The sequence below is a fragment of the Ovis canadensis genome, chromosome 11 (genome assembly GCF_042477335.2).
Source record: "Ovis canadensis isolate MfBH-ARS-UI-01 breed Bighorn chromosome 11, ARS-UI_OviCan_v2, whole genome shotgun sequence".
In the NCBI taxonomy this organism is placed as follows: Eukaryota; Metazoa; Chordata; class Mammalia; order Artiodactyla; family Bovidae; genus Ovis; species Ovis canadensis.
The window spans coordinates 30,414,508-30,435,947 of NC_091255.1; the positions used below are offsets into that span (position 1 = coordinate 30,414,508).

The 21,440-nt window shown below is 56.9% G+C and overlaps 1 protein-coding gene across 5 annotated transcripts in view; it reads left to right on the plus strand.

The window, feature by feature from the left end:
- The window catches only part of ABR (ABR activator of RhoGEF and GTPase), a 187,723-nt gene that overhangs the window by 158,168 nt on the left and 8,115 nt on the right, over nt 1–21,440 (plus strand). For 4 of the 5 annotated variants that reach the window (XM_069603026.1, XM_069603029.1, XM_069603027.1 and 1 more), the window contains 2 exons: nt 20,436–20,495; nt 20,719–20,828. In XM_069603026.1, the coding sequence (XP_069459127.1) occupies nt 20,436–20,495; nt 20,719–20,828 (170 nt within the window). Of the gene's footprint in view, nt 1–5,482; nt 7,013–20,435; nt 20,496–20,718; nt 20,829–21,440 lie in introns of those variants that run through there. The other variant, XM_069603030.1, reaches the window with a different exon arrangement.

The following is a 21,440-nucleotide window of genomic DNA, read 5'->3' on the forward strand; positions in this document are numbered from 1 at the left end:
AACCTCCCTGCAGGCGGAAGCTGTGACTCCATCCTCCTAGGATGGTCCTGCTTTTGATTTGATTCAAAACCTTTGAGAAAAGGATTTAGTGGGGGAATTGCCAAGGACTCCCCAAGTGAGGGCTGAGGCTGGACATGAATGCAGATCGGGGCACCTTAGGTGGTCTCTGCTGGCCTCCCTTACTGCAGGTGCTGCAGAGCCCACCTCCACCCCTCACTCAGCCCAGCCTGGCCGTGGCAGGAGCTGTGTGGGCAGTGGTAGCTCTCTGTGAGGGTCTCACCCCCGGGCACAGCCCATTCTGTGTGGGCTGACACAGGGGAAGCTGGGCATAGCCTCTCACACTCTTGGAGGCAAGAGCTGAGCTGCGCTGGCTTCTGGGCGGAGGTGACCCAGAAAACACCAGCTAGACTGACTCCATGAGATAAGTGTTAACCCTATTGTAAGCCCTCCGAAGAGAACCCACACCAGCAAAGCAGAGACCCAGAGTTTTGTCAAAGCAGAGAGAAAAGTAGAGCTAACACATGAGTTTCAGATCCAGCACTCTGACCCTTAAAGGCTTAAAAAGCCCTTAATCTCCCGGCTTCCAGATCTACCCACCCTGGAGGGGAGCGGGGGCAGTGGCTGTGGTAGAGGAATAGCAGTTCTCATGGGAACGGTCCATCCGCTTAAAGAAGGACCAGAGGCTTCAAGGTCTGCAGGCTTGGGGGCTACTGGGGTGACCTGAAATGCCCCCAAGGCAGGGAGTGGTGGACAAAGGCGGTGGGAGAGGCAAGTCCTGTCTTCCCGTTTCAGCCAGGGGCTCCCTGCTTCTGCCTTTAATTGATGGGAGCAGGGAGACTGGCATAAGATTTCACTTGGAAAGAAAGCAGGGTGTGTCCTCTGCTTTAAAAAAAAATCATCACTGACCACTTGTCCAGTCCGGACTCCTGTTTGACAGGTGTGAAAACTACGTCCAGAGAGAGGGAATGGCTGCCACAGTGACTGGGCAGGATTCACTCCCTGGTTCCCTGGCTCCTCGGACTGTCTTCTGCTTGTTTGGAGCTCAGTGTTGGGTGGGAAAAAAGAGTTGCTTCATATTAGGGAAAGAGGAAAAAGCATGGAGGCTCAGGGGCCCCTGAGCTCCTTTCAAACCCTCCTGCCTGAGGCTGTTATTATGTTTTCAGTACACAGCCTGGGAGGCCCCATGGAGTGCTCTGCCCACCCGCTGCTGTGTGGGAGCCCCCCGCCGCCCCCCCCCCGGTCAGGCACGTCCTTCCTGGGAGCAGGAGCAGGCAGGTGGCCAAGGGGGTCTGGGTGTCAGTCTGGCCGTGAGTTACATCATGACGTGTGCTGTAAGGAATGGATCGGATGTATGGTGGGCGTGCTCTGCCCACTCTGTCCTGGGTGGGTTTTGTTTGAGGTAAGCAGGATGTTCCCAAAGGCTCAAGTGGATTTTCCATCCTTTTCCGTGACCAAATGTGCCGTGAGAATCACTCGGGGTTGCCAGGGACGCGCCAACAGGACAGTCTGGTAGTGGACAAACTCTGTGGCTCTCTCATCCTCTCCTGGAGCCCCCAGACATCCCAGAGACACACCAGCCTGGGGTGGCTGGGCAGAGTGCATGGGGAGCTGAGCGTGATTTGCACTGGCTTGTGACTCAGCTGGGCCTTGGGAGACAGGAAGTACACCTTGAGGTTAGGCTGCGGAGCAATTGCCTTCGAATCCTGGTGGCCCCCTGTCCCAACACCTTACACCTTGGGTCAGAAGCTGCTCCCCACGCCCGCTCTGGGTGGCCATCTAAAGCCACCAAGTAGTAGCCAGTAATCTACAGAGTCGAGGCGCCAGAGCTCAGAGACCTGCAACGCCGTGCACGCTGTTAGCAGGCAGGACTCAGGATCGGAAGTCCTGGCCTGGATGCCTGGGAGAGTCCTCAGTTGCTGACACTTATCTCCTCGGAGGGCAGGTCAGTGGTGGGGCAGCCAGGGCTTGGTTTGGAGTGTCACAGCTCCAAGTGAGCTGCGTCCTGGGTCCTCCCCACCTGGCATGTGTTGGGTGTCTATTCAGTGCTGAGTGACTGAGTAAATGAGTGAAAATGTCGCTTCTAGGCTCAGCTCTGCCACTGGCTACTTGGAGACTTTGAGCAAAGTGTTCCCATCTCCAGTCCTAACACAGGCCTGGAACATGGCAGATACTCGGAAAGGATGGAGAAACGTAAATGTGTCTCACTTTCTCCTTCTCTGGCGGTCTCTGCCCTTCCAGCCCACAGTATGGGTCAGGATGGGTGCAGAACAGGGTGAGGACACACCCGAGGAATGCAGGGACCCCCGAGCTATTCATCCTAAGGGGACTCTCTGCCTCCCTTTCTCCTAGTTCTCCTGTGGTGTGCCACCACCCCCCCGCCAACGCACACACCCTCTGCATGGGCTCCTGGGTGCTGCGTGCCCTGCTGGTTCTCTCTCTGGCTGGACTTCTCTCCCGGTCCTCAACCTCAGTGCCAGCCCGGGCTCATCTCGGGCTCCAGCGCCAGCACGTGGCCTCTCCAGGTGACCCCTGGGGGCTCTCCCCTGCCCCCACTCCCAGGCTGTCCATGCTGGGGTGCCAGTGGACTTGGTCTAGCTGGCTGCTCATGAACCCCCTTTCCTGCCCTCGAGTCGTTCGGCTGGAGGACAGGGACTGGGAACCAGCGTTCCAGCCTGCCCTGAGGGGAAGATGAAAGCCATTCCAGTGGGGAAAAGGAGGTCACTCAAGAGAAGCCGCAGCAGCTCCGCAAGGTTCTGAGAAAGAACCTTCCTCCTCGTGTTCACAGGCTGGAGGACGTGCCTGGAGCCGTCCCTGCCCCTCGCTGTCGCCAAGGCAGCCTGGTGGCAGCCCCTGCCCTGCCTGCCCACACAGCTCAGCTGCTGCTATTCCTCAGTGACCTTTTTTTCTTCAGTGATGCCGCTGCTGATCACTTCAGCCCGATTTTCACCTCTGTCACCGCTGTGCTGGGTGGCCACCCCAGGTGTCTCCTCCTCCCTCGGGGTAACCCGAGGTCCTGCCCGCACTTCCCTGGGGACGGCCCCTCTCATTCCTCCGGCGGAGAGCCTGGGGAGGCGGGTGAGGAAGGATGGGACAGTCCACTAGGAATGTTTTTAATTCCAAAGGCAGCGACATCTGTTCATGTGGGCCTTCCCACCCAGGCTCTGTTTATCCAGACAGGGGGCCCTTGCTCATCCTCAGAGGCCGGTTCTGCCAGGTGTGGTGGGATGGACAGAGGGGGAGGGGGTGCTGTCACTTCCTGGGTGGCCGGGACACCCTGAGCCCAGCCCACCCAGCGAAGCTGAGGAAGGGTCTGTGGTGCGCTGGAGGGACCAGAACTCAGAGGACCACTTTTGAGGAATTTCTCAGGAAAATTTGTCTTGCACAGCCCCCCCCACCCCCCCACCCCACAGCCTGCTCCTCGACCACTGCTTCCAGGAAGGAGTGAGTCAAGCTTGGGGAAGAGAAGGCAAATCTGTGCTGTCCCTGGAGGAGAACCCCCAGCCCACTGGGAGGAAAGAAAGACGAACATCTCAAGGGAAGAGCCTCCCAACAGCTACCCATCTGCTAAGGTGCTTATGTCACCATGGAGACCAGTTGGCCATCTTTCATCCAATCAGAGCTCGCTTTACCCAGACAAGTGTTGAGCCTAGAGTTCCTAAGACAGACAAGTATAAGGCTTTGGGGACAGGATCTGCACCGTCCCCCTTCTCCCACACACCTGCTGGGGGACACGCCTTGCACAGCATCCCCCTAGCTGCACCCTGTGGCATGTGACCCAGATAGAGGGCAGAGAACCTTAGAAAGCCAGTGAGGGGCCAATTCTGAAGTTAACAGCTGGCAGTGCCCAGCACGGACCACGTGTCTGCAGCAGGTGAGCATGGTCAGCAATTATAATGGCACCTTACCAGCCAGTTACACAACCAGCTGAGGGGTGCAGAACAAAGCCGGGGAGGGTGACCTTTTTTTCTTCTGCCTCAGGCCAACCCCTCCTCCTCCAGAAAGCCTTCCCTGATGCCCTCTGGCTAGAATTTTTCTCTCCTTTCTCTCAACTTCCATGGCACTTGATCTGTGCTTTCCTTGTGGCCCAAGACGGGGTTTTTGAGGGCAGAAAGACAGTGCTTTGTCCATCTGGGTATGACACGTGGTAGTTGTACAGCTGATACATGCTAAATGTATGAATGCCTCTCTGTCTCCCATTTGGAGGTGTTTAAGCCTTCATCTCCTCTCCTCTCTTGGGCTGTCAACTTTTTCAAGCACAGGCTTTTTATTTTGGCTGTGCTGGGTCTATGTTGCTGCACTTGGGCTTTCTCTAGTTGTGGCGATCGGGGGCTACTCTTTGTTGCAGTGATCAGGCTTCTCAAAGATGGATCATCTTGTTGGAGAGCATGGGCTCTAGGCGCTCGGGCTTCAGTAGTTGCAGCACACCGGGGCTCTGCTGCTCGTGGGATCTTCCCGGACTAGGGATTGAACCCAAGTATCCTGCATCGCCAGGGAAGTCCCAAGCACAGGCTTTTGGTTCATCTTTGTGATTTCGAGTCAGGCACATAGCCAGGCTCTAAGTCAGTGCCTCTTGAATGAAATGACTAGGATGGAGAGGTGAAGACCCCAGGAATGAGTGAAGCCTTGGAGGAGGTGGGTTTTGTGCAGCTGGTGGGGGAGGAGGGGAAGCTGCCGGCCCCTCAAGGGGCTAGAGGAACACTCTCTTCTGAGGTAGCACCCAGGTTCCCTGGGGGAGCAAGTTAAGAGTAGGTCAGGCCCCAGGGAACACAGGCACATCCTTGCCTCAGTGGGCCTCTTCCCCTCCCCCTCAGGGGTTACTGGGAAAACTGTGGCCCCACTGAGCTGCACCAGTGTGAGCAACTTGGGCTCAAGTAGGGGAAGAGGGTCTGTGCAGCCTTGGGCGCTCAGCCTTGTCTGTGCTGTGCAGAAGAGGGTGTGAATAGTGAGCCCTGGTGGCTGATCCAGCCCCCCTGCAGGGACAGCCAGAGCCCAGCAGAGTCCCAGGACCCTGCCTCCACCACCAGGGTACAAGGCAGTGCAGGGCCAGCCCCCGGCACACTGGAGCATCGTCCCGATGACGAGGGCCTAGCCAGACCTCTTTCATGGCCCGGCCTGGTCTGGGAAAGTGCTTAGCTTCTCTGTACCCTTAGTTTCCTCAAATGGAAAATGAGGGTGCCAGGACATACTTCCTAAGGTCAGGGGAGCTGTGAAGGGTTAGCGTGTGAAGAACACATGGAGGGTTAGCAAGGTACCTGTCGCCTAGTAAACTCAGTGAGGGTCCCTTTGTCATGACCAGGTCTTAGTTACCTCTGCGATGAAGCCCCTGCTTTTTCCAAAAGCGCCACGGGCTCCGATGTTAACCCAAAGACCTGCGTGCTGGTTGAGATTCAGTGGGTGTATTCTAGATGCCAAGGGGCTGATTCTGGGCCCCTGCCTACCTGCTCTGGGGGCCTAACCCAGCTCTTTCCTCCCCCTCCCCCAGCTATTTCTCCCCACCCCCTGAATCCAGAGAACCAGCCACCCTTCAGTGGTGGTGAGCCCCGGGGTCTTTGGAGGAGACCTGTCACTTACCAGCTGAGTTTCCATGACCTCAAGCAAGAATTTCACCTCCCTGAGCCCCAGTCCTCACAACTCTAAACGGTAACACCAACGTCACAAAAGTCATGAGGCTTCCACCTAAGCGGATATTTGAACGCCCTTTGCACGGGACTCGGCTTATGGTTGGCACTGCTGGTTTCCTTCCTCTGCCGAGTCAAGCTCTGGAGGGTGTGACGTCCCGATGCCTCTGGGTTGTTTGGACCCTAATCATCTTGGGTCCAGGCCTTTTGCTAAATGAACACTGATCAACGGTCAGTGGACTTTCTCCACCCCTAGCAGCACAGCCCCTTTTGTGGCTTTTCTGGTGAAGGGCACCAGCCATGGTTAAAAAGCACCGTGAAAGAAGCACCTCTTGCTGGACATCCGTGACGAGTGTCATCCTTGGATTTTTTCGCTCAGGTCCCCAGAGAAGACTTGTAGTAGCCAATTGCTTCGGGGCTGCGAATGCGCAGGAAGCTGCCCAGCTAGGGGGTCTTCATTATTCTTTACACAGGAGGAGGTTCGTGAGTGCCAGTCCATGTGGGTCTGGCCCCATCCCTGAATTGGCATTGCTGGAGGCATCTGGAACCAGAGTTGGGGGAGGGAAAGCAGAGCTCCAGGGCAGTCCCAGTTCTTTGCCCCGGGACAAGGGCAGCTGTTGATGGCTCCTGGCGCTGCAGACCCCCTCTGGCTTCCCCTAGCCTCCTTCTCAAACAACTCAGCCCCAGGGCGCCACCGTCTGGTGGGGAAGGGGTTAACCCGGGCTCTAGGGGAGAAGGGACTGGCTGCTTTCGCTGCTTGTCAAACTTTATTTAGTAGGGGCTGAAGGAAGGGCCTGGGGTGGGTGAGGAGGAGGCCCGGCCTGCCAAGAGTTAAAAGCGGGAGGTTGGGTGTTTTGGAGGGGGCAGCCTCCCGCGCCTCCTTTGAGTCACTTCCTCCGGTGGGGGCGGTGGGGGCGGGGGCTCCCCGGCGGCCTCGGGCGCTGCCTGCGCGGAGAGCTCGGGCGCTGGCAGCCCGCTCGCCTGTCCGGAGCCTGGCCGGACCGCAATCCGAGCGTCTGCGGGGAGGGAGGACTCAGAGGGAGCGGAAAGGGGCGCCCCGCACCATGCGCTTCCCTGCCCGGCTCGAGTAACTGCGCCCGCCTGCCCGCCTCCAGCGGCTCCGGACCCCCCCACCCCCACCCCCCGCCGGCCGCCTGCGCTCCAGTCCCCGGAGCGGAGCTGGCCCCGCAGGCTGGGTCGCCCGTCGGGCCGGCTCTGCCACCACCACCGGCATGACCGACATCCTGCCCCAGCCCGACTGCAGCCTGAAGGCGGTGTGCGAGCCCCTGGAGCGCTGCTGCCTGGATCCGCTGGAGGAGCCGGGGAGCAAGCGGCCCCCCAACACGGGCGCGCGGCTCTGGGGCCGTGTGCGCAGCAAGCTTCTCCGCCAAAAGGTGCGCGAGGGGGCCGGAGCGGGTGGACGGAGAGGGACTGAGGTCGGTGGGGGGTGCTGGGCCCCTGGGCATCCCCTTCTGGGAGCTCATTGCGCCTCCTGCCTGCCCGTGGGGTCCCAGGACAGAGGCTGGCGTGAGCTGTGGGTTGGCTCTAAGTGGCCTCAATATGAGTAATGCCGTTGCTACCCCTACCCCTACATTCTCTGCATCTGTACCTCTTAGGAAAAGGGGGGCGCCTGTCTCCTGTGGGAGAGTACTGCCTGGCTCCTTTCTGAGTCTCTGTGGGCTCAAAAATATGAACTGGCAGAGGCAAGGGGCCCCTGAGTCTCAGTTTCCCGTACTGCGCCCAGCCCAGACCCAATCCCCTGTGTCCAGAACGTGGTTGGCTGCACCTTTGCTGAGAGGCAACCTCAGAAACGCCAGTGTGAGGTTTCTTTGTGTAAGGTTGTGGGGAGGTCGTGGTGCTGCAGGGTCTGGGGGCTCTAGGCTGCCTCTTCAGGGACCACCCAGAGGCCTGCTGGCCCAGTGCCAGCCAGGCACCAGGCAACTCAATCAGTGTGCCAGGGGTTTCCTGACCCAGCGGGCAGCTCAGACCAAGCCATGCCAGGGCAGACTGCCCGTCCTGCCTGTCGCCTCAGACCTTGGGTGGGGATGAAAATCCGAGATAGAAGCTGACTGTCCTGCAGCTGGGCAGGCTGCCGCGGGGCTGGCTTTGGGCCCTGGCATGGGGCATCTGAGCAAGAGCCAGACCAGCGCCAAGCACACACTGAAGCGCTTGATAACTGTAGACCAAATCAGGCGCCTCGGCAAGTGTCACAGGGTGCCTGTCCTTCAAGGCAGTGATAAGGGAGGCTTGGGCTGGTCTGTGTGACTTGGTGGGGATTTGCACATCCTCCTGTGGCTCCGAAGGAGGACCCTCTACACAGATCCTCACTGCCAGGCAGCGTAGAGGCTCCTGGCACCTGTAAGAGAAAGTGATCTTGGGGCCTGTTGGCTCCTTGCCTAGTTTCATCCCCTGCCAGGGGGAGTATACGTGACCTCCCAGAGGTGACATCAGTCCTGGAAAGTGCTGGGCAGCAACTTGAGCTGGCCCACAACTGGCCCCTGTGTCACCTTCAGCCTCTCCAGGGACCAGACTTGCAGAGCCCTGCTGGCCTCAGCGGCTCCCAGAGCCCCTCTGTGCTGAGACAGCTGTCTGTGCCCGGCAGCTCGGAGCCATCCCCTGCCTGGACCCCCTTCTCACCCCCTGCTGAGGCCAGCAGACACCAGCCCTAAGCTCATTGTCCATTTCCAGACCTAGAGGTTGGCAAGAAAAGGATCCTGCAGTTTCCTGGCCCAGTGCCAGCCAGAGGCTTTCTGGTTTACCTGCCCCCTTTTTTTTTTGCAGGGGGCGGGGAGGAGGGGGGAGAGACTAGCAGGTAGAGGGCAGTTTGCCAACCCCAAAACTCCAGACTTTGAGTTCTTCCCTTGTGCATTAGTGAGTAACAAAACGAAAAAGTCACTTGAGGAATTCTTCAGCGAGCTTCGCCTCTTTTGATATCTGATAGCTCCATGGGCAGAGGGTGGTGGGCCAGCCAAACTGGGCTGCCAAGCTGATCGGTGTCCGCACAACTGCAGGGTGGCTGTGGCTCTGGGATGCTCCGAGGGGCAGATGACTCAGTTCCCTAGCCCCTGCTGTGCGACAATGTCAGTATCACGGACACAAGGGTCTGTACCGTGAGTGAGAGGGGCATCCATTCACCCTGCTGTGCCTGGGGCTGGTAGATGAGCAGGCAGGCTTGTGGAACCAGACCTGCTGCCCACCTCCTTTCTTTTCCCAGCTGCATTAACCTATTTTTTTTTTTTCAGTGCAGTAGGCTCACTGCCAGATAAGGGGGCTGGACTCAGACAGCAGCTTAGGTGGGTGGGGGAAGGGAGCCAGGTACTGCCCAGCCCGGCAGGAGGGGGTCTCCTCATTAACTCCTCATCCAGCTTTTTGCCACAAGGATGTGATACTGTGGATGCCTGAGACACCTGTGGCCCTCCTGCTGCCTCTTAACTAAAAGATTCAGGAAGGCTGGAGGGAGGTGCAAGTGACTCATCTGGGGACTCAGTGCTGGGGCTGAAGAATCTGTTTGAATGGAAAAAGCTCAGTGTTATCAACCTATAGAGCCTCTGGCCCCAGGAGTCTGCAGTTGCTGGAAGAGGGGAGGCAGGGACCGCTGGCGGACTCTCCTTTGGGTCCTGGGTGGGGGCTGTGGTTGAGGTTGTGTTTGTCCCAGAGGGGAGTCCTGGGGCTGAAGCCTTACACTAGCCTCTGACTTGGCAGTCGGCTTGTTGTGCAAGCGCTTAGCAGAGGAGACACGTGGCATTTGAGTGTGTGGGTTCTGCCAGTGCTCTCTGCATTTAACTTCACATTTCTACTTTCCTTTTCCTTTTTTTTCCCCCTTGGCTTTAAGTCACACTCAGGGAGACCAGGCTCAGTGCCTGATCTTCCTCCCATTCTGCTTCTTTCTAGATCCTTAGATTGCACTTTGGAGGGAGAAGGGCTGAAAGAGGAATCCCATCCTGTCCCCAGAAGTGTCCACAGGTTTTAATGGAGTCACTTGTGGGAGCCAGAGAGGCTAGTAGAGCCCCACGGAGGCAGTGGCCAGGCCAGAACTTTTTGTCTCAGGAGTGGGGGGTGTGGGTGGGCAGGAATCTGAGCCCCTACTGTCGCCCTACAGCCCAAGTGAAGACATCTAGACCCATACCAGGCCAGATACTGGCTGGAGGTGGAGGCTTAGGCTGATCTAGGAGGATCCAGGGGAGTGGGGGAGAACTGAGGATGGTTCCTGATGGTCCTACCTCTGCTTCAAGGGTCTGGGAATTACCCACTCCAAAGAGCTTCTCTTGGGAAGGCAGAGGCCAGCAAGGTGAACTGAGATGTTTCCTGCTGAGCTCCAGGATAGGGCCACCTGTTCTAAGATGGGGTTTGCTCCCCTCTATTGCTCAGGAGGGTCAGAGGTGCTACCCAAGAAAGGATGGGGGGTGGGGTTTGGCCCACTCATCTGGGGAACCTTAGGGTTCAAGAAGGTCCCTTTCTTCATCATCTTGAATGCATCCACTGGTCAGCTCCTGGCACCTCCCAGAGTCTGTCGTTTAACCTGACAGTTTTCTTACAGGTAGCATCAGGTATGCAAGCCACGTGCATGTCCCCAAGGCTCTGTCTGCCATTTACTGGCTGTTCCAGGCATGGAGAGTACAAGGGTGTTGGGGTAGAGAGATGTCTCACGCTCATTTACTCTTACTCCATCATCATTTCCTTCAGCATCTGGCTATGGGCATCAAAAAAGATGCTAAAACCTTAGGCAACAAGACCTCTCTCCTGCCGTGGCTGCCCACCTCCCTGCCCCCTTCCCCCATCCAGCACCCACCCCACACACCTTATGCACACACCTTATCTGCTGGACGCAAGGTAGCTGCATCCTGTCTCTACCATTTGCACGCCCATTCACACTCCTATAGTCATCCCTCAGCTGCAGGAAAAGGGCAGTAGCACTTCTCTCGAGGGCTGGAGACCCCCCAAGGGCAGCCCGTTTCCTCCCGGTCTGGGCCTCTTTGTGGGCCCAGGATGGTGTCCACCCTGGTTGGTTTGGGGGTTTGAAAAGCAGAGTAGCAAGATCTTCCTGTGCTCCTGCAGCTACTGTTAACACATATTCCCCAGAGGGAGAGGACCTTACTCCTGGGGCTTCACAGGTGGTGTCCGGACCCCCGCTGCTCCCGCTTCTCCCCTAAGCTGGCTCCCGAGAGTCCTGTTTGATTCCACAGAGCAGGAGTACTCCATTCTGAGAATCTGATGACTAGGCCCAAAGCCAGACATATGCACAAACTGCTGTTTCAGGCTTCCCTGGTGGCTCAGATGGTGAAGAATCTGCCTGCAATGTAGGAGACCTGGGTTTGATCCCTGGGTGCGGAAGAACCCCCGGAGAAGGAAATGGCAGCCCACTCCAGTATTCTTGCCTAGAGAATCCCATGGACAGAGGAGCCTGGTGGGCTACAGTCCAGGGGGTCGCACAGAGTCAGACACGACTGAGCGACTCCCACTATCGTGTGCTGTTTCTGAGAAGGTCACAGATCCCGGAGTAGGAGCCCCTGCTCTTAGTGCACTTGGCAAGCTGCTGTCTCTTGGCTCCTGGGGAGGTTAGAAGGGGCGCCAGCCCTCTCCAGCATCTACAGTCGCAGGTGGCTTGGCCAGGCAGCCGTGCCGGGCTTGGTGCCCCTGGCTTTTGGATGGCCTCAGCCCAGCGGGAGCTGAGCCTGCCAGTGCTGCCCAAGCCCTGTGGTGCAGAACTATCCAGAGGTTGCGAAGCCCCAGGAGAGCAGATATTTTGGGAAGAGCCCAGAAACTTCTGCAGGTGTCCATATGGGGGAGTTGCTGGGTGCGGGTCAGGGCACACAAGTCTGGCCAGGCCCAGTCCTCTGCTGAGTGGCCTTGCCATCTGCCCAGAATATCGGGAACTAATCAGCAGGTGCTGTTTAGGCTTCCTTTTCCCTATCAAATAGCACTGGGAGTTGTGTTCTGATGTCTTCCTAGCACCCAAAGGAACACACATCCCCATATCTGGAACCCACTTGCCCCAATCCCCAGGAGAAAGCCAGAGTCAGGTCTGGATCCTAGTGAGCCTTAGACTAAGGCCCCATTGTCCCTGCCCAGGTGGGCATAGAGAGGTGGGAAGTGATCGTGGAGTGCTAGGGGAACTCTGCTGCAGAGGCCGGGAGGGCCCCACAGTCCCTCAGCACTCAGTTGTGTCCGGCTCTTTGCGACCCCATGGACTGTAGCCTGCCAGGCTCCTTTGTCCCTGGGATTTTCCAGGCGAGAGCGCTGGGGTGGGTTGCCATTGCCTTCTCCAGGGAGCCCCACAGTGGTTTCCCTGATTCTGCTTTGGCTAAGAGAGCGTGGAACTCATGCCTGAGCCAGAAGCTGGAACCCCCTCTCTCCTGGACGGTGACCAGAGCCGGGGTCCCACGGCAGCTACAGCTCCTCTTCCCCTTGAATGCCTGAGTGTCCCCTCTGTGCTCTGGCCCCCTCCTTGGAGCACCCCCACCTCCAACCAGGAGGCCAGAGAAGGAAAGGCATCGGGCCGCTAGGAGTCACGAGGCCTTGTTTTTCTAAACCTGAGTCTACTGTCTTGACTTGCTGTGTGACCTTGGGCAAATCTCTTCACCTCTCTGGTTCTCTGGCCTCAGTATAATGAAGGATCTGAACAGGATGATCTCCTAGATCCAGTTCATATGATGATTTTGGCCACGTCTCAAGATTCCTATGCCTAAGCCTTAAACTCTCAGCACGCTGGGAAAGTCTGGGTGGAAGAGGTCGCAGGGCTACCCCTGGGCCACAGCCAGCCATTCACTGGCCACAGGAGGAGAGAGGTGAGCAGGAGTGTGGGGCTTCTCAAGCCCCGTCCCGAAGGATCCCTAGCCGAAGGACATTGCTTTCTCCAGCCTATACACCCCGATTTGTTCATTTGGCCTTGGAATATTGATGGGGCACCCTCACGTAATGGGCACTGCAGAGGCAGCCCAGGGCAGAGGCCTTGCTCTGATGGAACTTTCTGTCCATAGGATTAGTCAGGCAATAGATGACATCATTTCATGCTGCACAAATACTCTGAGGAAGATAAAATTGGGTAACAGATCAGAGAGCAAAGTGGAGGGGAGAGGCCTCACTTGAAAAAATAATTTTGAACTAAGACTTAAATGACACAGATTCTTGAAAGATCTGGGAAGGGCGCCTTCCAGGCAGAGGTGAAAACCCTGAACCAGGGCAACCATGGTGTGTTCGGAGGTAGAGAGAGGCTGCATGGAGCATAGGAAACGACCTTGGACAGAGTGGGCAGCAGCCTTGGAGGAGTTGAGCTTTTAATCTAAGTGCAGTGGGAAGCCGCCAGGGAGGTTAAGCCAAATTTTAGAGATGCGGACACGTTTTGAGCATGTACTGAGTTCCAGACATCGTTCTTATCTTTTGATGTGACTTAGGTGATAATTCCCAAGATGCTGATAGGCTTAGAGAATGACATGATGAGGTCCCATGAGTGGCTTAGTGCAGGAAGTGCTTTCGTCTCTCATGCCCTTGTGCAACCCAGGGCTCATTTGAGTTTTCGGCTGTTTCTTCATTGTCCTGGTGGTTGGTCACAGAGCCCCGTCGGGATCAAGGCTGCGTGCCCTGGGTGGGGAGCTTCTGGAGGTGTGGAGCCCCACCTCGCAAGCTGAGCCTAGAAATGGGCCTGCAAGTGGGGAGGACCTGGGGAGAATCCACAAGAGGCCCCTCAGAGCGAGCACAGGCCAGGGGATTGCTGTGCCTTGTTCCCACCAACAGGCTCTGTGCCCGGACAGTGTTCCTGGTGGGGCAGGGAGGATGAGGTCAGTTTCAGAGAAGGACTTTTCATAATTCTTACCAAACCACTCCGAGTCCAGAGGGAGGCCCCTGAGCCCACAGTCCCAGAAGCCCTTGGCCTCTCTGTGGCCGCAGCATGACACTCCCCGGATGTACCTCGGGGAGCCTCTCACTTGGAACTCTGACCTCTAAGGTGGCCCTTTCCCTTTGGGGACAGAGCTGCTGGGGGCTGCCTCTGTGTTGCCTTAGCCCTGTGTGTGCATGCTCAGTTGCTTCAGTTGTGTCCTTACTCTTGTTGACCCCCTGGACTGTAGCCCCCCAGGCTCCTTTGTCCATAGGATTCTCCAGGCAAGAATACTGGAGTAGGTTGCCATGCTCTCCTCCAGAGGATCTTCCCAGCCCAGGGATGGAACTCTTATCTCTTATGTTTCCTGCATTGGCAGGCGGGTTCTTACCACTGAGAAGCCCTGATTTAGCCCTGACCAGTTCCTTTTCCTAAGAGTGACCCAGCTGGTGTCCCTGAGCTGGGGTTGAGGGGCGGGGGCAGCTTCCTGGCTGTGACTGTGGGCCTGATTCTGGGGTGAAGTCTGCAGGCAGAGCAGGCAGTGGTGGGCGGGCACGGAGCTCTGAGGAGGCTGGGGCCCCAGGGCTCGGGGAGAGATGTGCCTACTCTAAGTTTCGGCCTGAGGGCTTGATGGCATCGCAGGGCAGGCTGAGCCCTGGAATGCGGGTCACCGAGGGTGCTACAGGGCTAACCTGGCTTCAGTAAAAGCCCCATTCAGAGCTGCTGACCCCTTCATACGTGGGCCTCTGGGAACTTCAAAGTTCTGGGGGGAGGGGAGGCGAGCAGAGGCCAAGTAGCCTCAAGCCGGTACCACAAGCCGTCGTGTAGCTCACCCTGCAGGTTGGGGTGGAGGGGGGACAGAGCTTGCTTGGCCTTATGGTGGGGGGCCCCGCCTCTGGGAAAACAGGGTGAGTTTACTGAGCCTGACCCTGGTCTCCCCCTAACACGGCAGGGTGCAGGCCCAACGCCCCCCCTCCTGCTCTGCCCTGCCTCTCTGCAAGTGTCTCTCGGATGGCCACGTTGACAGAAACCTCCAGTGCCCTCTTGGGGGGTGAGGGGGCGGGGAGGCAGGCTCTTGGCAGCACCGTTGTCCGCCCGTTGCCAGCCCATGCCGCTCACGCCTGTGGTTTGCCCCAATGACAGGCTGGCTTCAGTGTCCCAGGGGGACCAGCCCAGAGCATGTGGATGCACTTGGGGGAGGGCAGCGGAAGGCCAGCCAGGACCGCCGCCGTGGCCACTGACCCGGGAGCCCCAGGAAATGTGTGCCCATCGGACAACACACCTGGCTCAGGGCCTGGTCTTCACGACCCAGCGCTCAGCCTCCGTTCCCCAAAGCACAGCCACACACCTCTGCCTTCTGTGTTTTAAGTTATTTATTCCTTTTGACTGCACTGGGTTTTCGCTGCTGCGTGTGGGCCTTCTTAGGTGTGACGAGCAGGGGCTTCTCCGTATCGCGGTGCATCCGCGTCTCGCGGTGGCTTCTCTTGCCGTGGAGCACGGCGCTAGGTGGGCAGGCTCAGTAGCTGTGGCACGTGGCCTTCTTTGTCCCATGGCGTATGTGGAATCTTCCTAGACCAGGGATCGAACCCGTGCCCCTGCATCGGCAGGCGGATTCTTAACCCCTGGACTGGAGGGAAAGTCCCACCTCTGCTTTCTATTCAGTGTCCTGTTCACCTGTGAGGGGGACAGCTTCGGCTGTGCTGGGTCACTGCACTTCATTTTCAGTAGCCCTAAAAACAACTCTGGGCTTCGAGTGAAGTCCACGCCACCGCCCAGGACAGGGCCCGGATGCCAGGCCCAGGGTGCAGAGGGCAGAGCAGTGTGCTCAGTGAAAGAAAGGGTGGGAGAGGGCCCAGGGAGGCGGGCTCCTCAGGACCTGTGGGGCTTGTGCTGGGGAGATGACAGTGATATGCTGAGGAGAGGGGCTCAGTGCCAAGGGGCTATGCGGAGGGAGGTGGGGGCCCCTGTCACCTGCAAGCCCCCCACATAAGCTGCCAAAGTAACCACCGCTGCTCTGCGCCCCCCTCTGCTGGGATTGCAGCTGCCAGTTCTGACGGCTCACCGCCCCCCCTCCCTGCCCCCTCCTCACGGATTAAAGGCGCCCACGTGAGGCCCGGGATGGGAGCGGGGGAAGGGGTGGCAGCAGAAATCACCAGGAGAGGGTTGAGCAAGCTGCGTGGTGGAGGGAGTGTGGGATGGTGAGGGGACAGTGCCCACTGTCAGAAGGAGTCTGACTCGAGAGAGCAGGAAGGGGGCCCCCAAATTCACCGATGCCTCCCAGGCACTGGGAGATGGTCGTGAACAGCCCTTGAACCAGAGAGAGGGAGGGCTTTGGGGGGTCTCCTGTCCCAGGCTGGGGAGAAACGGGCAGGAGGAAGGGCTTAGACCTCTCACAGGGGACCCCTGAGGGCGTTTCTGAAATGAAGATGGCACCCACCATCCAGGGAGGGTTTGGGTGCCCACAGGGCGGCCTCCTCTGAGCCCCCTGCCAGGCTGGGGAGCCCATTTCCTGTCCTGAACGTGAGGCTGCTGAGCCCAAGAGAGGGGAAGGCGGCCTCCCAGCCACCTGCCAGTTCTCTGGGAGACTCTGCGGACGCCTTTGCCTGGGATGTGGCCTTCCCTTGGGGGATGGTGGTTCTTTCGGGGACATCAGTCCCAGAGGGCAGTAGGTTCTCCTTGGGAGAGGTCTGAACGTGCAGCCAAGACCTCACCAGGTCTAAAGGCAAAGGCAGAAAGGACACGGTCGAGCCGCTCCCAGAGGCTGTGTTCGGCCACTCATTGGTAACGTGCTCCAGGATGTTCTAGGACCTGCTTCTGTCTCCTGCCTGTGCTCCCTGGGGGTGGGCCCGTGGCATTTTTGTGGCCTGTGTGATGAAGGAGGCACTCTTCGACGGGGAATCTCCCCACCTGTCTCACTCCCGCAGGTGATCTAGTCTCCCCCTGGTACCTGGTCCCCAGGTGAGGGGACGGCACCTGTCTGCTGGGACTGGATGGTGAGCCATCAGACGTTCCTATCCACTGACATCCAGGAGGCTGGCTTCTCCGCCTCTAGCACTAATCTAATCAGGAAATAGCAAAGTCCACTTTTCCCAGGGGTTATAAATAACCACAGCAGTTCAGACAGCATCATTTCTCTGGAAAATGTGCCATGTCCGTCTCTACTCTGCACCCTCCCTTCTCTGTATTTAAATGACATCCTGAAATAGACTTGATTTCTGGAGTTGTGCTGGCCTTCCAGGAGACAGGGCTGCGTTGTCGGGGTGCTGAGGGGCTGGGTCGGCCTCCCCCACGTGGGTGCCAGGGCCGCACCTGCAGAGGGAAGTCGAGAATAGGGTGGTGATGAGACTCATGGTAAAACGTGACGGTGCCACCTTACCCAGACCTGGCCTGGGACAGACTGCAGCAACAGCAAATGGTCCAGGGGACAGGGTGGTAGTGTGGCAGGGAGGCAGAGGGGAGTGAACATTCCTGAGGCCTGGAGTTAATCTGGGGAGGCTCTCTGGAAGAAACAGGGCTGGGACTGAGCCTTCGCATCAGGCTTGCGAAGGTCCTGTCTCAGATGCTTCCAGGAACACGTGGGGTTGCTACTTGGCATTTGGAACAGAAGCAAGGGGGAGGGAAGGAATGAAAGAATCGTACTGGAGACGACCTGCCAGCCCCTAGGTCAGCCTGTGGTGCCAGACGGTGGAGGCCTCACGTCTCCCTTCCAGATAAACACTGATCACAGCAGCTTCCAGAGGCGAGGGCGCCAGGCTGGGTGCTGTACATGAGTTCTTGCGGATCTAGCCAAGCCGAGTCAGGGAGACTTGAATTTGCACCCCAGCTCTCACTTCCTAGACATGTGGCAGTGGGCAAACTCCTCATTCTTTTTAAGCCTCAGTGTTCTCATCTGTAGAATGGAGACAGCTAGGAGGACTTACACCTCATGGGCCATGTTATGATGATTGATTGAGATGCGGTAGGTAAGGGGTTTGTCCTGGAGCCAGACTTAGAGGAAATGCTTGCATGTCCGGTCAGTGTTACTGTTTTCCGCAGCAACATTGAGGCAGGTGTGGACCCCCCACTGTGGGGAAACTGAGGTTCCAGGAGGTTAAGTGACCCGCCCAGATTCACACAGTTGAGTGGAAGAGTGGACATTTGGACCCAGATCAGTCTGATTCTCAGTCCTTGCACTTTCCCCGCCTGAGCTGTGTCCACATGCCACTTCAGGACCAACCCAGGGGGAGCTAGGGCAGAGGAGGGCCCTAGGGGCCAGGACCATGGAATTGACCTGAGGTTTACGCTGATGCCAAGAGAGACCTACATGAGAAGGGGGTGGTCGTTCCAGAGTTGTGTGTCCCAAGGGCAGCAGCCGCCTCCGCCGGCAGAGGGCAATGGAGATCTCTCTGCTCCAGGTGGCCACTGCTGGAGGTCAGGGCTGGGGACGCCCTGAGGCTCTGTGTCCAAGACCTGGCATTCTGGAGGCGATGAAGCAGTCGGGGGCAGCCTGTGCCCCAGGCCTTGGGACATAAAGGTTAGGGGAGGGAGGTTCCAGGGGCCTTCCAGAATAGAGGGCTGGGGCAGCAGCCAGCCGGCGGGCCCGCACGCTCCCTTTGCACGTTTAAGGAGATGCTCGATCCTCTCCACGTGGCTCCCCCTCTGTCCCTGTTCCCCATTTCCTCCCTTCTCCAGGCAGGGGACTGCTAGCTGGAGGCAGGGCCTGGGCTCAGATGCAGGCCCCCAGCCCCCACTGCAGGCTTAGCTGCCCCGTCCCCAGCAGGTATGTGGTGATAGAAGATGGGGAGAAGACTTACCGGGTACCTCGAGCTTTTAGAAGCCCCAGGGCCCAGGCCACGCTGGGCGGACCCAGACTCTAGTGAGGGGCCTGTTAGAACAGAAGTGTTCAGACTATGCTCTACAGCCCCTGGGGGTGGGAGTCGTCCAGCGGTACGAGGTCAGGAGCATTCTAAGAGAATCAGCTTGCAGATTCTCAGCTCCCATAAGTGCTGCTGCCCCAAAAGTGAGTGGACGTTTGGGCCCAGATCAGTCTGGGTGCTGCTGCCTCGCCAGCGAATGGCCTTACCCCACCCCTTGCTCTGCAGAGGAGCCCGAGGACCCCTAGAGACCCCTGCCCAGGGCTCCCAGGGCCCCTCGGTGGCAACAGGGGGGCCCCTTAAATGTTGATGTGGGAGTTGAAAAAGTGGAAGACTCAAAAGGCTGGGTTTCTGATCCTTTCAAAATCACGTGGTTTCCAGTGTTTTGTTTCCACAAAAGTAGCAGAATTGTCAGCTGAGAGACCATTTAAAATAAATATTGATAATATGCAACTTAAAGCAAACACCCAGGAAAGAGGTTAAAGAAATGCAAACCTTGCTATAATAAAACTATTTTCAAAAACGAAAGGAAAAAAAGGACTTCCCTGGTGGTCCAGGAATTAAGACTGTGCTTCCACAGCAGGAGGTGTGGGTTCAGTCCCTGGTCCGGGAACTAGGATCCTGCATGTTGTACAATGTTGCCAAAAAAACCCCAAAAAACTATTTTGAGCCCCATCTGTTTTATGTGAGCAGATGTTTCATCTTTTACATCTTTAAAAACCAAACCAAAAAAATAAAAGTATTGAACTGAAACCCCATTTCACCCTAGCAAAAAATAATATTCATGTACATACATGAACTAAAACAGAAAAAGCACTCCACCCAATCTCATTAAGAGATGTAGTTCCACCAAAATGGTACTTTGCTGCTGAATGTTTATTAAAATTTTTAATATGTTGGTTAAATTTTTTATTACATACTGCTAATCATTGTACTAGTGAATCCAGAATATGTTTTGAACATTTGGAGACTTGTGGTCTCAGGAAATTTTTCATTTCTATTTACACAGATGTTTTCGTTGAAGCAAAATATAATAGGGTGAAGAATAAAAGACTTAAAAAAAAAACAAACGAGAACATAATTCTTTGGGTGAAATAGACTAGAAACACAAAATCAAGGAGAAAAAGGGATGTTACAGGTTTCTACAAGGGAAAGAAGAACTTGTTTATATGTTTTTTAAATGGATGATGGTGGGTATCAAATCGCTATGGAATTTGGATTCCACTGAATACATTTAAGAGAATGATGTAACAGTTTTGTTTCAAGATGTAAATATTTACATTATTCTGGAAATTATGTTCTTTGCAGCTATTTAAACTTGATTTGGAGATGTTCAGATATTGACTTAAAAATGTGCCAGGGTGTACATTGTTTTTCCAAGTCACTTTATGGATGCACAAGGAAAAACAGTTTGAAGGCCCCTGAACCAGAGGAACGGGCCCTGTTTGGTCACCTGTGAGGGATACCTCTGGGCCTCCCCTGCCATCTCCACCTCCCTGGGGCTCCTGCCCAGTTTGAGGGCCCCCTCTACAGCCTATTTGCTTCCTGGGAGACTAGCCACTTACTTGTTATCTCAATGAGTCTTCACAATAATCCAGCAAGGCAGGGTCTTTACTGGCAATGAACAAACCAAACAAATGAGGTTTAGCAAGGTAGAAACTTCCTAAGGTCACCCGGCCAAAAGTGGCTGAGCTGGGATTCAGACCCAGGGCTCTTCTTTACTTCTGCGTGGCACGGCCTCCTGTCTGCCACCTCCAGGTACGTGGGCTGTGCCCGCAGTGTACCTGACTCCAATTCCGGCAGTTGAGCAAGTTGCTGATAGACTGTGAGCCTTAGTTTGTGCATCCGTGAAATGGGGTGATAGTACACCTCTCAGAGGGCAGGTCAGGAGTGGATGAGAGGGGATGGACGAATGCGTCCAAGAGCGCACCCCGCCTCCCTCCCAGAGTGGGGGAATCCTTCACTAACTGGGGCAGGAAGGACCTGGGGCCTGGAGCCCCTGAAGGACTGATGTCGTGATGAGCATCAGCCCCCAGTTCCATCTTCCTGAACTTTTAGCCAGCGTCTGAGCCTGAGCAGCAGTGGGTGGGGGGCTCTGGTTTGGTCTCTGCTGTCACCTCTCTCTCTCACCTTCTCTTTCTTTCTCTGCAGCTGGATCCACAAACTGTAGAAACCAAGAACTGGCACACCGATGTGATTGAAATGAATGGGGTGAGCCGGGAGAGGCCGGAAGTGTCTGCACAGTGGGTGGGCAGCCGGGCCTCCCCCAACCCACCCAGCCCCTCCCCCCCCTCCTCTGCCTGCACCCTTCCCATTCCCACCCTGTGAGTGTTTCAGGGAGCCCCCAGGTGCAGTCCTGGGGGGCCCCTGTGTTGGTGGGCACTCCTTGGGCACTCGTGCCCTGAGGGGTTATGCCTGCCTTGCCCCCAACCAGATCAAAGTGGAATTCTCCATGAAATTCACCAGCCGAGACATGAGCCTGAAGAGGACCCCCTCCAAAAAGCAGAGCGGCGTCTTCGGTGTGAAGATCAGCGTGGTGACCAAGTAGGTGCTGCGTCTGGGGTCCCTGCCAGCCCCGCCCTCCAGGCCCCCCAGCCATGTCTGGCACCCCAGCAGTCACCCTCCACTCACAACAGCCACTTGGATGGGCAAAAGTGGCCGGCAGAGGTGTGTTCCCTGCCTCACACAATGCTTTAGAAATAAATGAGCCAGCACTTAACACTGGGAGATTGCACGTGAAAATCCCAGATCCTCAGCATCCTGTAATAAATGGGAGATGTGACAGCTATACGTCTGTGTCTTGGTGTGGCAGCGGCCGGCTGGAATCCAGAAGTGGCTGCCCCCCAGGAGAAGGCATCCTTCAGCCCCCTCCCCTCCCCTTGTCTCCAGGGTCTGGCCCACCCTGCTCTGTAGGTGACCCACTGGGTCCCCCATAGCATTTCAATGTGAGCCCTCTGTTCTGAGGAAAGCTCTTCGGGCTTTGATCTCCTAAAACTTCCCGCCTTTGTCCCCTGCTGTCCCTCAGCACCCAGGCCTGGGGTGGGCTGTGGCGGTGGGTGGGGGCTGGTAGCAGGGCCTCTTTCTTAGCCCTTTCCTTGTCCCCCATCTCCTGATCCCAGAGGCCAAAATGCTCCAAGGCCACGGTTTGCAGAGAGG